We start from the raw sequence: 17,426 nt of genomic DNA, 5'->3' as shown, positions 1-17,426 counted from the left end.
ATCTTTCTGGATGCTCATGTTCCTTGTGTGGTTTTGGACCTGAGCTTTTCTTTGGTTTTGGAAAAAAAAAATGTCTCCAAAACTAATTACCAAATTCGGATGGCATGTGCTGATTCCTGCTTCTCATGGGATAAATGCTCTGCTGTGTTAACACCAAAAAAGCCCCAATTTGTATGCTCTGTTTTTAACAACCGTCTCCTCGGCAGCGGATCAGTCTTCTGGACTGGTTGAGTTATTTAGAAGATTTTTTTCACCAGTTTAACCACCGACAGCAATGACGTTCAGGAGGCCACAGCAGTTTGTCTCACTGTTTTAAGGATGGAAATGATACGACAAATGTTTTCTCAACAACAAACAATGTTTTATTGCCATTACGTCATTTGAATTTTGAAATTTGATTTCAGTTTGAATACATGTGTGTTTATTTGATGCACTGGAGTTTTCTCAACTTAAATATTTGACTTAAATGAATGATGAATGCAGAACACTAAATAAGTCACTGTAACTTAAAAGGCCGAGTTGAATAGTTGGCCGAGAAGCTGGTTGTAGTGCAGACAGTAGAACTCATTTGTGTTTTAGTGTATTGAATTCATTCAAATCAAACGTACTTACAAATTAGCTTCTCCTACATTGATTACTCCCGTTTTTTAAGTAAACTCAACTTCCAGTGAGAGTGGAAACACGTCTGAAACTAAATGAGCACAGCAGATCTGTACATGTATTCGTTATTACATCTTTCACTTGCGTTTTATGTGCAGAATGTTGCAGTGAACGACTCCAATCTTGCAATCGGAGTTACAGTGCACTAAAGGGGATCAGAGGAGGGAGGATGGGCGACGCGGTGCGGGAAACTGGTTGGTTGGGTTATGAAATAAACAACACCCCCTCAGAGCAGGACAATGCCTCTGTTGTTTACCACAGTTGCTTCTAGTTCAATGTCTCAAGGAGATTTGGCTCGCTTTAAAGAAAAAGCTCTGGCACAACACTGATCACTTCCACACCTCAGCCTCAGTGTTTGTGTGTCGTCATGTGTGGCTGCTTTCCATCGTGATAATGTCTCGAAGACTCTGAGCAGTGACACAATCTGAAGAAGAACAGAAGATATTGTAGCTTCAGTTTAGATATTCTTTCTTATCTGACTCTGAAGAGTCTCAGTCTCAAGTCTCATTTTCTTTTCCGAAACCTTCCTGATTCTTTCTTATTTCAAGATAGACACTCATTTATCAATATGTGTTTCTTTTGGAAGTAGGTTGAAATATTTTCACTTCCCCCGGCAGATGTTTCCACTTGTTGAAGAAATTTGGGTTTTTAGGATTTAACTATGAACAGAACTGACTTGATAAGATTTTATTTTTTTTTATTTTTGGTGGTGGTGGTTTGTAGCTTACATAAATGTGTTTTGTAACACAGTGTAAGTATTGAATCATATCTGGCAATCACATGTGTGCTCCTGTTTCTGGTTAAGCAAAAGTAGCAATAACACATAATATAATGTCCTCTGTTCTCTCGCAAACTTTAGGAGCTCTGACAAATCTGACTACACATTTTTTAACAGGAAGTCTACAACACAAAGACCGTGTGTTCAACAATAGTCAGGTGCCCATTATGAGCGTTCAAACTGTTCTTCTTTCTGTCATCGTCCTCTCTGCTCGTACTCAACACATCTCTTCCAAATACCCCAAAGTGAAGGAAACTGAATCCACAGGCCTCGCTCTGTGAGAAAAGACATTCCAAAGCTTATCTGAAGTGGCTTCAACAGTCGAAGTCAATCAAATCAAGTGAGTATTTTTAGACCCAAATTTTCTTTTTGACTTTTTTTGTTCCACGTCAGCATGGAATCACACTGCCGATGAATGTGAACCTATCCCATCAAACCTGTTATTATGTACACAACTGCTCATCTCCTATTGAGACATTATGTCTATATATATATATATATTTTATCCTCATTCTGAACGTCACGCGCACGTTTCTGAAGAGCCGTTGTGAATGGTGACTCTGGCTGCTGCCATCTTGGTAGTCCTCCTCCCAGCTGTGTTGGGCAAGATACTCTAAAAAAAAAAGTTACTAGTTACAGTTACTTCTCCCAGAAAGTAACTAAAGTAGTTACTGAGTTACAAATTCGGAAAGTAACTATTCCATTACTTTCAAGTAATTTTTAAAAAGCTCAAACGTGTCAAAGAATTCGGAGCCCACCTCCATCCCTCTTTGACGGAACTTAAAATACATGTGCACGTTCGGTTATTTATGATATATAATATACTTCCATTTAAAGAAGGCTACTTTTGGCCTGTTCGGGCTCGTCATGCCTCATTCTCATTGACTTGCGTGAATGTCCTGTCGTCTTTGTGTGTCTGGCGATTTGTGTAAGCAACACCCGCCCAACTCCACCTCTGATTGGCTTACCATGGAATTTTACTCAACCTCAGCCAATGGTCATCATTTATGCGATTGTCTCGTGCCCCCCGGCCCTCACCAAAGAAGGAGAAACAAGAAAAATCTTTGCAGCTCGGCCTTGAGATCCAGTTGGTCTGATGAAAAACAGCTGCCTTCAGTCATAGCTGCGTTATAATGATGGGAAGAGTAATCAATTAGATTACTCGTTCCTGGAAAAAGTAACACCGTTACTAACGCCGTTATTTATAGCGCCGTTATTCCCATCACTGCCTCCCAGTGGGGAGGTCAGCGGTTTGTCTAATGGCATCTGTGATGGCACCCATCTGTCAATCACAGCATCAGTGCTGTTAATTCTGCATAACTTTAAGCCTTAATATAATGTGAACAGGTGAGTTGTATATAAATTCACCCTCAGTACAGTTGTCATGAACTGGGAAATTAGCTACAGAGACCAAAACTGTTTTTTGTACCAGGCTGTAAACATGTTTATTTCTGCTGTGAAGTTGGACATTTGAACATGGGGACTTATGGAGACTGACTCACTTCTGGAGCCAGCCTCAAGTGGACGTTTGAGTAACTGCAGTTTTTGACACTTCCACTTATATATGTTTGTGTGTGTAGTTTATTTACCTTATACAATTATTAACATATTTGGAAAGATGCTAGAAAGCTAGAACCAGTGTTTAATTTGTCTGAACATGGCGGTGCAACATGGAAGAGGTAAAAGGTTTTTATTTTCTAAGGTAATAAAAACAGAAATTCTTATATTCAGGTGATTAGACACTAATCAAAACCTATGTAGACTTTCTGCCAGTAGATCCCCTGAATCTTACACACTGGACCTTTAACTGAATAAATGAAATAAATATAAAAATACAAAAATAATTAAAGCTGCAAGCAGCGATGTACGGGCCCTCGCACGTGCGCACATCGGGAAATGGCCAAAAATGGCGCCAAAACGCAACTTCCACCCAAAATGGCCGACTTCCTGTGCATCTGGCACCATGGCGTCCATAAGCATTTTTGTGCATCTGGGTATGTACTGAATTTTGTCGTCCTACGCCAAAGTCCCCCCATTTATTTGCCGTTTTTGAAAATTTGTAGGGGGCGCTATAGAGCCATTTTGCGATGCCAATGCACACCACTGCCAAATTATAAAATTTTTTCGCAGGCATGATGCGCCGGCAAAAATCCGTGACTTTTCGCGAACGTTACGGGCACGTAATTCGGCCCCAGAAGACGGAGAAGAAGTGAAAGAATAATAATGCGGAAAAAATCCTTCAGTTCCGTCTCGGGCCCTAATAAAGAGTTTTCTTTCTTGGTGTCTTTCCAGTCAGGGAAGTCTGTATTTAATAAATCTTCATATTAAGAGCTGGTTTGGTCTATAAAAAAAATCATACTTTTATAAGTTCTTTAAATGTTTTTTCATGTAAAATCATAAGAAAAAAACTTCTCTCTAAAAGTGTCAAAAGGCGGAAACGCTCCAGTTGAGTTGACTTGAGTAACCGCTTGTTGCTTGTTTGTGGTGTCTCCTCCAGATGCTGTCACAATGAGTCATGCCCCTAGTTTGTTGGAGCAGGTCAACTAATCTGAGATCAGACCGTCTCTCAGACCCCTTCGTGCCAAAACCCTGTGATTCCCGGATGACAGGAGCACTTAAATGCTGAACCAGTAATAGGCTTTACTGGCAACATAGGTGATCAGCTACCCTCCTGTGCTCTTAGCGTGTACCGAAGAGTATGTGGAGGACATGTTCCAACAGATTGGTTCAAGATGAAGGTAACCTCTTCAGTGTGTGACAGACTCAAACACACCCAGAACCCAGCAGGAAGCCCCCAAATTGTTTTCAGCTCAGTTTGCCCCCGGGGAACGGGAGCATTACGGCTAATGAAAACAGTGTGTGGCTGGACAGGCTCGCACAGGAAAACTGGACTGCTCCATCTCCTCGTGGCTCCAGCAGCATTTTATCTGTCCCGGGAAAGAGCCCAGTGCCATGTTAATATGCACTGATTTCTGCGGCGACAGAAGAAATTTCTTTCTTCTGTGTGACAGATGTGGAGATGTGTTTGGCTGATTTTGAATTCAGTTTGCATCAGTCATTTTAGAGAGCCCTCAGATCAGGCAAAGCACTGAAGTCTATCCGCTGACAATGAAGGCTGCGGTGACTTCTCTCCCGATTCAATACGATCAGGATACTTGGGTTGCTGATTCAATATGTATTTGTTATTCTGCAAGTATTCAATATTCGGATTTATTCCAATTTCCTTTGCTCTGCTTTAGTTTTATTTCAGTAGCATCGTCATATGCCACGCTGCATAAAAGTGGCAAATAAAAAAGTAAACTACAAATCAAGCCAGTGTTTCAAGAATAATAAATAAAATACATACATATACGGTATATGTGCTGCATGCACTGTCTCACTTAGTGGCTGTATTTTTAAACCCAGTGGGAAATTTTGAGTTTGACTTTTGACCTTTTGAGGTTGCCGTAGCTGGTCAGTGTGGAGAGTCAAAGCCAGTTCATATGTAAAGTCAGCAGTCATTAGTCATTAGTTCATTTCCACACAGCAAAGGAAATATATGCATGTTAAGTACGAGCACACGTGTTTTATGTTAACGTGTGAAGTCAAATAGATCATTTGTTAAAGCGGCATCATGTAGAGCCGCTGTCGTAAATGAGGACAGCTGTTATGATGACATTACTCATGATCATAAACTAACGAGTCGACGTCGGCCAAGACTTCCTCTGCAGTCCAATTAGCAACTTGTTAAGGGAGAATGACGAGAGACACATTTCTGCTCATCTCTATAAACAGATATCAAAATATGAATGTAGAGCACTTATAATATAATGACTCAGCTTTTTTAAGAATAAAAAAGCAGAGTCATCAATTCAGATTTCTGCCAATGTGTTCCGTTGCTCTCAACACAGACTTGCAACCACAAAGCCTGCTCGAGTGTAATCGATCAATGCTGCGCAGACTACAAACTATGGGCTGAAAATATGCAGTGCTGGACAGCGCCATGTTGGGTATACTACTTCTTCTTCTGATCTAAATATCAGACCTGAGGCGGACTGAATAATGCCTGGGTATAAGCAAATAAGCCATCTGTAACAGTACTTATCTGTCAATCAAGGCAGTTATATAATTATACGCAACTTTAGGCCTTAATATCATTTGAACGGGTGAGTTTAAGTTGTCATGAACAGGGAAATGATCTATAGAGACCAAAACTGTTGTCTGATACGGAAGCCCTAAAAGGCCATACATACATACATTTTATTCCACCCGTTTTCTCCTGATAACGAGATAATTAATTCAAGATCTCGAGAAAACAAAATGATAGTCTAGTGCAGTTGGTTCCCAACCTTTATTTTCAGGGACCCATATTTTTACCATTGTAAGCTTTGGTGGGCCCCCCCCACACCACCACCACCACCAAGAATTCAACATAAATTGAACATCAGTGTGTACATTTTTCTTTTGATTTTATACATTGCCTGCTTAAAATACACAGACCAATAAGAGAAATACTTTACCCACCGTCTCTGGATGTTTTGTGGTCTGGTGTCGTTTTAGCTTCAAACTTTCGTTCGCCAGTTTGTCACGGCAAAAAATACATTCAGGTCGAACTTTATCCATTGCTTCTACGAACCCAAACTCTATAAAACTTTCTTGGTATCCTCTCTTTCTTTTTTTGACACATTCCTCCGCAGTCTCTCCAACCTGCGGCGTAGCCATCTTTCCCCTTAGCTCAGTAAGTTGCTAGGCAACGGCGCTGCACGAGAGGCAGTGACGGATATGGCGAAAAATTTTAGTGACTTTAGTTAGGCTACTTAAAACAGAATAAATGTTTAATGTTGTACTTCAATGTTGTTGCTTTTTCAATTAATGAAATGCTTTGTCATTTATTTATTATGGTTATTAAAAATGAAACCCCTCAAAATCAGGAGGGCTTCGCGACCCCACGTGGATCTTTGGCGACCCCATTATGCGGTCGCGACCCATAGGTTGGGAACCACTGGTCTGGTGTATTGAATCAAGTGCGCCCATATTACAGAATGTATGGCAAATGCATGTAGTCCATGATACGGAGCGAGCAAACCTATTACCACTGTAAAATCCCTTTGATCCATAATTTCTGACAAAGGTTGATACACTTGATCTCAGGACCATCCTGACTGTTCACTCACTCAGTATAAAGCATATTGACTGGATCATTTTGGAGCAATTCAGCCTCAAAGTTCATTATTTTGAATTGAAAAAGGGCATTATGTACAATATTTACTCTACTGTAAAATCCCTTTGATCTATAATTTCTGACAAAGGTTGATACACTTTGGCTAATCCTCACTCCAGTCCTGAGATCAAGTGTACAAACCTTTGTCAGAAACTATGGATCAAAGGGATTTTACAGTGGCGTAATAGGTTTGCTCGCTCCGTATCATGGACTACATGCATTTACCATACATTCTGTAATACAGGCGCACTTGATTTAATACACTAGACTATCGTTTTGTTTTCTCGAGATCTCAAATTAATTATCTTGTTATCAGGAGAAAACGGGTGGAATAAAATGTATGTATGGCCTTTTAGGGCTTCCGTAGTCTGAACCAAGCTGTAAACATGTTTATTTCTGCTGTTAAATTGGACATTTTAATAAGGGCGTCTATGGAGGTTGACTCACTTCTGTACCCTGTCTCAAGTGACCACTCGAGGAATTTCAGTTTTTAGCACTTCCACACTGGCTTCATTTCCCAGCATCGGAGGTTGCCGCTTGGCTGATACACATCAGAGTTTAGTGTTTTTTTACACTCCCACAACATTTTAGTAAATCTTCTTCTCTGTTACCTTTCCCTGAGTCAGATAAGAGGATTAATATCAGCTACAGACTTAGCACAAAGGCTGGAAGCTGGACAAAACCAGTTATCAGAATAAAAACAAAAACACACCTCCAAGAACTGCAAACATGTCTTTACCTGTGAACAAGAAAATTGTCTAAAATATCAGAATCTTCCTTTGGGGAACAACCTTGTCCAAAATGAAAGATGACCCAGCTATTCATGAATGATGGGAAATAGCCGCACATCTCGGTGCTTGTCACTGATACCGGCTGGCAGTGATGTGGTGGCACAGTGGGGAGCTTTAATGGAGCCCTCTGTGGTCTCATCTGGTTCCTATCAGTCCGATCAGAGATGACGATAAGGCCGAGTTTCTGTTTCCACCTCCACACCCTGCTGTGTTCTCTTCATGTGTCACCATTTATTAGTTTACAGTAAAAGGTGACATTAGATTATGATTTATCATTTATTTGGCTCAACAAACACAGAGAAAATTCCGAAACTGGGCTGGGACCCGCACTGCTGCCAAACATTTTCTTGAATGGTAGCTTTGCTGGCTTTGATGTTTGATCCTGTAACCGCAACCCAGTTCATATTTTTGAGACTTATCCAAGTCTGACGGCAGTTCAAAGCTTGTGTTGTTTGTTTCGTTTTTACTCGTCTCTAATTAGTCTAATGTCATATGAGCACAGCTGGAGGTCTGCGCTGCATCCAGGCTTCTGTCCGTCCCGTCATCCTCTTCCTACGACCATTCATAGTTTAAGTCGAGTGTTGTTTGTAGAGAAATGTTCATCTTTGTGGTGCAAAGTTATCATGTGTGACAATTTGAGATAGATAGGCTCTACAAAGCTGTCAATCAAAACAGGCCGGGCTGGGCTCGGGTCAAATTCTACCGGGCCCGGGCTGAGTAGGGCCTGACTTCTAAGGCCCGTTTCATGCTCTAGATTGCGCTGTCCATACGCTGTGTTTCTCCTGCATGCTGTTTGTTTCCAAGCCACAGGTGCGAGAGCAGCAAGAGGATCTCTAACGTGTGGCAGTGACATTGCTTCAGTAAAAGAAGTGCTGGCACAAACACGTGACAGCAGGACTGGACTTTCTAGACGAAAACAAGGAGGACGTTTTTGTTTATTTTTATTTCTTGCATGACATTTTCGTCTCGTTTTTATTCGTCAACAAAAACGCACATTGGCACATTTTTCGTCAGTGTTTTTAGAACATTGTATCGTCTCGTCATCGTCTCGTCTTCGTCAACGGAAAAAGGCTCGTCGACGAACATATTTAGTCTCGTCTCGTCTGACGAAATTAACACTGGTCAGGGTCACAGTAGACTGGAGCCGAGCATGAGGCGGGGTACACCCTGGATAAGTCAATAGCCTATCGCAGGACACATAGAGACAAACAACCATTCACACTCACAGGCAAATTAGAATCAACAATTCATGTCTTTGGACTGTGTGAGGAAGCTGGAGTACCCGGAGAGAACCCACACAGACACAGACACAAAGAGGCCCCAGCTGAGGTTTGAACCAGTGCTAACCACTGCACCACTGTGCTGCCCGCAATATATAATAATTATATTTAAATGATTATTTCAATAATATTCTAATTAAATTCATTTATTTATTTAATTGAGTGTGCCTGAAAGCGCACACTATATGTTATCCACTGCACTTCTTCCGCTTATTATTCTTACGCCGTTTTTTTGGCTTGCATCTCCTCCCAGAGTTTTTCACACACACACAAAACAGGTATCAAAACGTGCGGCTCGGCTCGGATCGGTGTGTTATGACTTTTCTAAGAGTTTCGGCAAACGGTTTTGCCAAAAATCACCAAAAACCACGCCGCAAATGTGAAGCTACAGAAATCATTTATAGCTGAAACATAGGAAAATTTGTCGTCTCACTCACGGCAAGGAAGGAAGGAAGGAAGGAAGGAAGGAAAAAAACGACAGAAGGAAGGAAAGAAAAAAACGACGAAAGGAAGGAAGGAAGGAAGAAAAAAAACGACGAAAGGAAGGAGGGAAGGAAGTAAGGAAGGAAGGAAATAAACGATGGAAGGAAGGAAAAAAACGATGAAAGAAAGGAAGGAAGGAAAACGACAAAAGGAAGGAAGGAAGGCAGGGAGGAAAAAAATGATGAAAGGAAGGAGGGAAGGAAGTAAGTAAGGAAGGAAAAAACGACGAAAGGAAGGAGGGAAGGAAGGAAGGAAGGAAGGAAGGAAGGAAAAAACGACAGAAGGAAGGAAGGAAAAAACAACGAAAGAAAGGAAGGAAGGAAGGAAAAAATGACGAAAGGAAGGAGGAAAAAAAACGATGAAAGGAAGGAAGGAAGGAAGGAAGGAAGGAGGAAAAAAATGATGAAAGGAAGGAAGGAAGGAAGGAAGGAAGGAAGGAAGGAAGGACGGAAGGAAGAAAGGAAGGAAAAAAACGACGAAAGGAAGGAAGGAAGGAAAAAAACAACGCTTGTTGTATTAATACTGAATTTTCTGAGCAGTGTCAGTAATAATGTATGGGGGGGCGACGGGGCCAGAGTCAGGCACACTCAGAATTTCTTTAGAAGTTTTCTAGTTTCAAATGTAACATTTGGTAAATTGGGTAAAGAACTCTCTGCATTCAGTCCCCAAAGAACCTTAAACAGCAAAACAGATTTCTTAAGGATGAAGAGGTTCTCTATCTAAAAACAGTTTTTGAGTCTCTTAAATCTCATGTTCTAAAACCTGTATGATATATTCAAAGTAAGAAAAAGAAGTGTGGGATGAAGCCATTGTTACGATAGTCCCCCAGGAATCCTGCTCTACACTAAGCACACGCTGTTTTTAGCCAAGCTGTAACTGTTAAAGAACCCATAATGCACAATCCGGGCTGTGATATGTTGGTTTTGCTGACGAAGATGACGAGAAAAGCAAACGGACCTTTTGAGTGGAGATTATTTTGTCACACATTAAAGACTTATGATGATTCTATCATCTATTTATCTATCGTTCATCATTGTCAGAGTATGAGCTTTCTTTTCAACACTGTCTTTAGCTGTTCATGCCGGCTCGTTTTTCCTTTAATAAAATGTTGAATACCGAACATGTAGTGTAGAATTTTTACACTGCGGTGCTGCTGGTGTTACTGCAGTAAACTGGGGCCCGGTACTGAAAGCCTTATGCTGGCTTCACACACAGCATGTATCGTACAGGAGGTGAAATGTCACAGAGGCCCCTGCTGTCTCCATGTGTGTCTTTAAAAAACTCGGCCAAGCATGTCCATAAAACAGCCCTGTATTGTGTGTTTGTGTGTGAGATGATAGACAGCATCTTCCTAAAGTGCATTCAGCAGAATGAGGACATTGTTGTTGCTTTCAAAATCACATGGTGTGCTCTGCGGTGGCTGTGACACTGTTTGATTTATTGCATGTTTATTATAGAGCTGATCATTACATCAGCAGTTGTTTACATGAATACCCAATGATGTCATGTTTCATTATCTATAGATATACAGTATGCATACATACTAAACACATCAGATCAGGTACTGAACAGGGCTTGAGGCGAGCTTGTTTCAACTTCTGTTTCCAAGTTCAAGCATGAACTCTGAGCTCAATATATAAATGTGTTTTATCATTTGAAAGTGAAATAACAGTTATTATCCTGACCCGGACTTCCCACCCTGGTACTGATAAACACACAGAGTGAGCAGAAACCGGAGCTGTACATTGTAATTTAATGTATTACAGCACTCCTGTAATAAATATGCCTCTGTGAAACTTCATCCTTTTTAGACTGCTGTTGTTGACACTGTGCTAGACACAGTCTGACAGGTGTTTTTGCAACATATTCGCACCTCCATACATGTTAATGAGATCAGGGCTAGTCTGAGATGTTTTAGTTATCGGACACCAGAAATAATAAGTATGAAACATCTTCTATTTTTAATACTTTCTACACTGTAAATTACCACTAAAGGATTTATGGAATAAGACATGTTTATTAAGTGGTAAACAAACACCCTTTGCAGCTTTGTACACTCTTGGCTTTCTCTCAATCAGCTTCATGAGGTCAGGGAACGGTTCACAGGGAATAGTTTTTCAACAGTCTTGAATATATGCTGAGCACTTGGCTGCTATTTCTTCACGCTGTGGTCCAACTCATCCTCATCTAAACTGGGTTTAGGTCAGGTGATTGTGGAGGCCCCACTAGGCGCAAGATGATCAGGCAGGTAAGTCGCTTTTTGATATGGCACACCTGTTAATTGTGGCTTCTTTGTATCTAAAATATAAAACATGTTTTGCTTTGTTTTGCTTTATCATATGATTTCATGAGTCGTTTCTAGGGCTGAGTATCGATTCAAATTCCAAGAATCGGTTATCATAATCCGATCCGATCTCGATTTGGGTTAGTGTTATAAAAACAATTTTTTTGGTCGCCTGAAGCCCTCGTTTTCAACAACGGAATACGGGCGCATATCTTTGCAAACGCCTCAGTTGTTTTAAGAGAACGTACAGAAGTGGCTGGTAGTTGTAGAGTTTTCCTTGAGTGTTCTTTTGTCTGTAGTTTTATTATATTTCCGGTGAATTTTCATTTTTCCCACGTTCACGAACGCATCATAGTCATTCCGACGGCCATGACGCGACTAGTGGGGTTAAAGTTCACCGGGGGAAAATGTATTAAAATTATAATTTAACTAAATCGATCTTTGGATGTACGAATCGATCTTAAGGAATTAATATGCAAACCGATCGGAAAATTTATTTTTTTCAACACAGGCCTAGTCCTTTCATAGTTTTGATGTGTTTTGATCTGATTCAATGTGATTTGGCAGGTCTCTGAACCTAATGAAGGGATGAACAACGTTCTTCCAAAAGATTCTTAGTTTATAGAGAGTGCTTGGTCCAGAATCTCCCATAGGTGTTCAGTTAGGTCGAGATGTGGAGACTGTGAAGGCTGCAGCAAGATTCACATCATGGTCACTCATCAAACCATCCAGTGCTCCCTTGTGCGATATGGATTGAGGGCATTGTGATCCTGAAAAAGAACTCTCCATGAGGATAGAAAAGTTGTGACCACTCAGAACAACTTTGTATTCATCTGCTGGGATCCTTCTCTATTAGGGCACAAGTGGAGCCAAACCATGGCAGCAAAATCTCACTGTAGGGGTCAAGCATTCAGGCATTCATTCTGTACTCACTCATTTATCAAGATTATGGTGACTGCCTGGCTTTTCCACATCTCTGCAGACCAGCCAATGGTTTTTGTAAGACTAAACTCCTGAAGTGTCTGGAACCCTTTTAGAATATCCTCTGGATGTAACTGTCGGACGGACTGTTGATAGTCTGATCACGTCCTACATTAACATTCTCACATGACATTGTTCTGAGGTACTGTCCAATTAGAAACAATAACTTTTTTTTTATTATGGACGTTTATTACGAAGCCTTCGATAATAAAAACTAGAATTATTCCCTCATTTCCAAATCATAAAACACAATGACACTAACAACTGCAACTGACATGTCTTCTGTCAAAACGTAGCGATGTTAGGACGATAAATCAAACAAAGCTACACACACACACACACACACACACACACACACACACACACGGTCAGAGATGTCTTTGTTAGAGTTCAAATAAACACATGAACCCATTCGAATGGCTACAATCTCTAACACAATTATGTGCAATTGAAGATGATCACAGTCAATCGAACATCACCTTCCTGGTTTAGAAACAGAATGTGTGTGTGTGTGTGTGTGTGTGTGTGTGTGTGTGTGTGCGCTGACCCTGCCTACCCTCCTTTGTGTTTTCACAGCCCTGCAGCAGACAGACAAAAGCAGAGTATTGACTTATCCCAGCATTTGCTTTGGAGGCTGTTATTGTCCCTGGAGGGGCTTCCGTCTGAAAGACAGAGGGATCACACATAGATCACACAACCACCAATGAGATTCAACACAACTGCTGCTTCACACTTCCCTTCAGGATTTACTCACAGCTACGGAGTGAGGAGATTTATTGTTGTTGTTGATGCTATTATTGCGCAATCTCAATTAATGGAGAGTCCTGGCAGCTAAGTGCCTGTTGTGAAATGATTTTCTCCCATGGACTGATGCAGGAATGTCCCCAAGGCTGGATTACTAACAAGGCAGAGTGGGCAAACTTGCTCCAGGCTCCCCCCCCCCACACACACCCTTATTTCTGTTGTCGTGCTGATAGGTGCTAACAGAGGATTGAATGGAAAATACCACAAAAGCAGCAGTTTGGATCATTTTCCCCCCGTTTTATTTCTTTTTAAATAGAAAACCTTGCCCAGCTGGGCAGAGTTGAAAGAACAAAAATTACAAAAAAAGTCAAAGAAATTTTTTTAAAAAAATGACTCATCCTATTACACCAGTCTTAAAATCAGCCATTCGCGATGTAATGCTGAAAGAGGAGCATTAAACCCCCCCCCGATGGAGTGCTACAACGTACAGTACCTGCCTATAGGCGACGCAGGCAGGAGCAGGACAGTGATCGAGGCCTGCTGCAAAGGAAATGTTCAGCCCTCAAACCTGTAACACAGGACCAGACAATGTGGGCTTTTCACATCACGGCTCAATGGAATCGAGCGCTGAAGCCACACCTCTGTAGACCGGGACCAGCCACAACACTTCTTTTTTTATTTCAACATAAAAGAAAGTTAAACAAAACAAAACAAAACAAAAAAAAAGACACAGTGATGTGTGACTTTGAGCTGGCCGACCAGAGCGCTGCTCCCCATGTCAACCCACTGGAATAAAAAAAAAAAGAAGGCCAGACTGGTTCCCGCTTCACCCATCAGAAAGGCCTGGGATAGACAGAGCTTTTGTGTTTACTCTTCATTATACAGCCAGTTTCATGTTTGTGCCTGCAAAACACCACCCACACACATACATACACGCACACACGCACACACACACACACACACACACACACAGGCAACATGATACCTAAAGCAGACTGTGCAAAACTCTTTGGTGATAATGAGTTTAAGAAAAGGAACATAAAAAAACACTATCCCACAACTGACATGGTTATACAATCTTTCCAATATACACATTTCAACAGTCAGAAAGTCGAAAAATGGAGCCTGCAAATTCAATAAATTAGACAGCAAAGGATGAATTGCAGATATAAAATCCAGCAGTTGGGTTCACAGAAATTAATAATAAAGGAAAAATACAATGAAATCCTGCAGTAACAGTGTTGTGTCATATTACCAAAACCGTAAAAAGCAGATGGGGGAAAAAGGAAAACCACTGTAAAATCAGGAGAGATCAAATTAAAATGATGGCCCGTTGTAATTATTGAGATAGCTGTGATTGAATTTCACCCATGAAACGTTGTTTTTTTAGAATCAGTCTTTTGTAAACATTCACAATCAAGAGTTACGTTTTCGAGCACTGCTGGTCTGAGAGTACATGGACACCAGTCTGTTTTCTGCACACGAGACAATAGAATATTTAAGGACCATGATGGTGTACTTCACTGAGGTACACGTTAAAAAAAAAACCCCTCTGCCTCCCGCTCTCCCACCGTCCTGACACGTGACACGTAACAGGCTGCAGGAGCCTCAGGCCCCCCTGCTGTGATCAGGCTCACACCAGAATATTGGTCGATATTCCTTCTATCATTAATGAAAACTTCCACGCTGGCTGTGTCTATGAATTGTTCATCATGGCGTTTCTGTAGATTTTCTTTCTTTCTTTTTCTTTTTTAAAAAAAAGACATATTTTCAAAATATATCCATGTGAAGTCATTTCAGTAAAAAATAAATTAGGTAGTGAAAACACCACTAAGAGGAGAGGAAGTGAGCACAGACCAGCTTCAGGTTCAGTTCATGACAAGTTTGCAGCCTGGCTTTTCTCACGCTGTCCTAACTGAGCCGTTATTGCTGGCCAGTCTCCTGAAGCCGTGGTCGTTCTTCTCCAGCCAGAGCTCGGCCAGCTGCTGGGTGGAGCCGTGCGACGAGGCTTTGGAGCCCAGGCACATCTTATATTGCTTCGCTTCCAGGTTGGGGTCACATATGACGGGGTGGTGGACGTGCACTATCCCCGTGTCTGTGCTTCTGAACAACTTAATCCCTGACTGGACAAATTTATTAAAAAGATCCACGTCCTCCAACCCCCATCCCTGTATGGAGGTGTCAAAGCCTCCGGCTTGGACCAGGTCTCCCTTGTAGACGCAGACGATCCCGAAGCCGTAGTTCCTCCACAGGCCCGTCTTAGACGTGAAGACGTAGTGGTTGTTGCTGGGGACCTTCCCAGCATACACCACCTTGGGGTCGTACTGGCTGAAAATGATGGGGAAGTAGGACTGCTCCCCGAGGGCGGTATTGGTCCGACATCGTTTGAGGAAGTCGCTGGTGAAGAGCAGATCAACGTCACAATAGAAGAGCAGTGAATCGTTGGAGAAGTGCAAGGAGCCCACTTCCAAAGCCAGAGCCCTGGAGAAGGAGCCGGTAACGGGCTTTATCTCCATCTCGGCGCGGGGATACTTCATGTGATACTCCCTCATCAGCTCCACCTGCTTCACCCGCTCAGTGTTGTTGTCTGTGCTGAAGAGCAGGATCAGCAGCTTGACATTCTGGTTGGGGATCAGACAAACTCTTTCAAAGTTGGCCATGAAGCGCACAAAGATGTCGTAGCGACCCGACAGAGGCACCAAGATGTTGACCTTCTTCTCCTTTGGTTCCCTCTGGTCCTGGCCCGAGGTGGCCAGCTTGAAGGGCACCAGCATCTTGAGGGAGTTGGACAGAAATGAGAGGGAGTCGGACTCCTTGTTTATGTGGCTGGCCAGAGCTTTGGCATCCATCTCCTCCTCCTCTCTGAACTGGATCTGGCTGAAGGTCTGCTGCAGGTATGCGTGCCTCCTCACAGGAACCGTCATGGTCTTTCCTTTGTGCTTCTTGTACAGCAGCAGCAGATCAAGCACGTACTCTGCCCCGTATAAAGGATTGACCCTCCGGTAGCCGTACTGGATTTCTTTGAAATCGATGACCCGTCCTCGTGTCTTGGCATTGGCGTTGATCATCTCCATCACTTGCATGATGATGTCATCCAGGGCCTGTCTCTGGGAGGAATCCATCCCGCGACGAGGAGGCTGACCATCGGACGATGAGAACAGGTACTTCCCTGTCAGGAACTCCCACTCCAGGACGTCCTCTCTCTGCCTCGGATGGAAGCGCATGAATGAGGGCGGCACACCAAGCTGGAGGTCCTCTCTGCTTGGTTCAGCCGCTCCGTAGCGCCCCATCTGGACGATCTCCCGGTGGAGCTGAATGGTTCGGTGGCGTAGGTCTGCGATCTTGCGGCTGAGCATATAGCTGTGTAGGCGATACTGGTAGGGAGGATTCTTGTTGGGGTGGAGGGTGATGGCTCGGTGGATCTTGCTGTTGTGGAGATCTCGTATGTAGCCCTTCTTATTTGGTTCATAGTTTTCATAGAAGAGCTGCTGCATCTGTGGAGACAGGACATGGACTGGTTTTAGTACTGATTCAGAACACTGGATCATTATAAACATAATTATACAAATGAAAATATCACTTTTGCTGTGCTGGACTCTTCTTGCAACATCATGGGATGGGTCTGTTTCTATGGGATTTGGGTCCATGGGTATCAGGCCTGCCTTTACTTTCAACAATACAAATGTGATGATGTGACTGTTGATATAATTGGCCACTAAATAAAATTTTAAATGATTGTGTATTGCTCTGGTAATGAAATTTCAGCCAATAAATCTGTCCGATAATGCAGAACTTTAACAACGGATTAGAGACGTCACTTGAAACCTGGATCTCATTAAGGAACCTCTCCTCTCCAGAGAGAATGTAATAGACTTGAGGTCTTGCATTTTACTTGTTATCAAAAAGTACAACTAAATCCTCCAGTAGGAGGACAGTATGAGTAACTTATCAACAGCATGTTGAACAAGCAGAACATAAATCTGCAGAAATGGGAAATCTTTGACCGAGACTGCAATTAACCATGTGTGTGAAAATGTGTTGGATTCTTGTAGACTCTGAGACTTTAACCAGTCAACAAGCTCTACTCTCTACTTTTCATCAGCAGCAGTAGTACTCTTTATCCTGTATTCTGCTGATGCAAACTCCAAATTAAGGTCCTCGCTGACTGTGTTCTACAGCACCCAATGCATAGTCCATGTCTTGACAACATGTAAGTGAGTTAGTG

General features: G+C 42.1%; 1 protein-coding gene across 1 annotated transcript in view; it reads right to left on the bottom strand.

The window, feature by feature from the left end:
* Positions 1 to 13,477: 13,477 nt before the first annotated feature.
* The window catches only part of chsy1 (chondroitin sulfate synthase 1), a 50,982-nt gene continuing 47,033 nt past the window's right edge, over positions 13,478 to 17,426 (bottom strand). The window contains exon 3 of the mRNA XM_027281411.1: positions 13,478 to 16,695. Within this exon, the coding sequence (XP_027137212.1) occupies positions 15,103 to 16,695 (1,593 nt within the window). The 3' untranslated portion in view covers positions 13,478 to 15,102. The remainder of the gene's footprint in view (positions 16,696 to 17,426) is intronic.

The sequence above is a fragment of the Larimichthys crocea genome, chromosome VIII (assembly GCF_000972845.2).
Source record: "Larimichthys crocea isolate SSNF chromosome VIII, L_crocea_2.0, whole genome shotgun sequence".
NCBI classification, from domain to species: Eukaryota; Metazoa; Chordata; class Actinopteri; family Sciaenidae; genus Larimichthys; species Larimichthys crocea.
The sequence above is the reverse complement of the archived record's forward strand: the minus strand, read 5'-3'. Positions and strand labels throughout refer to the sequence as shown.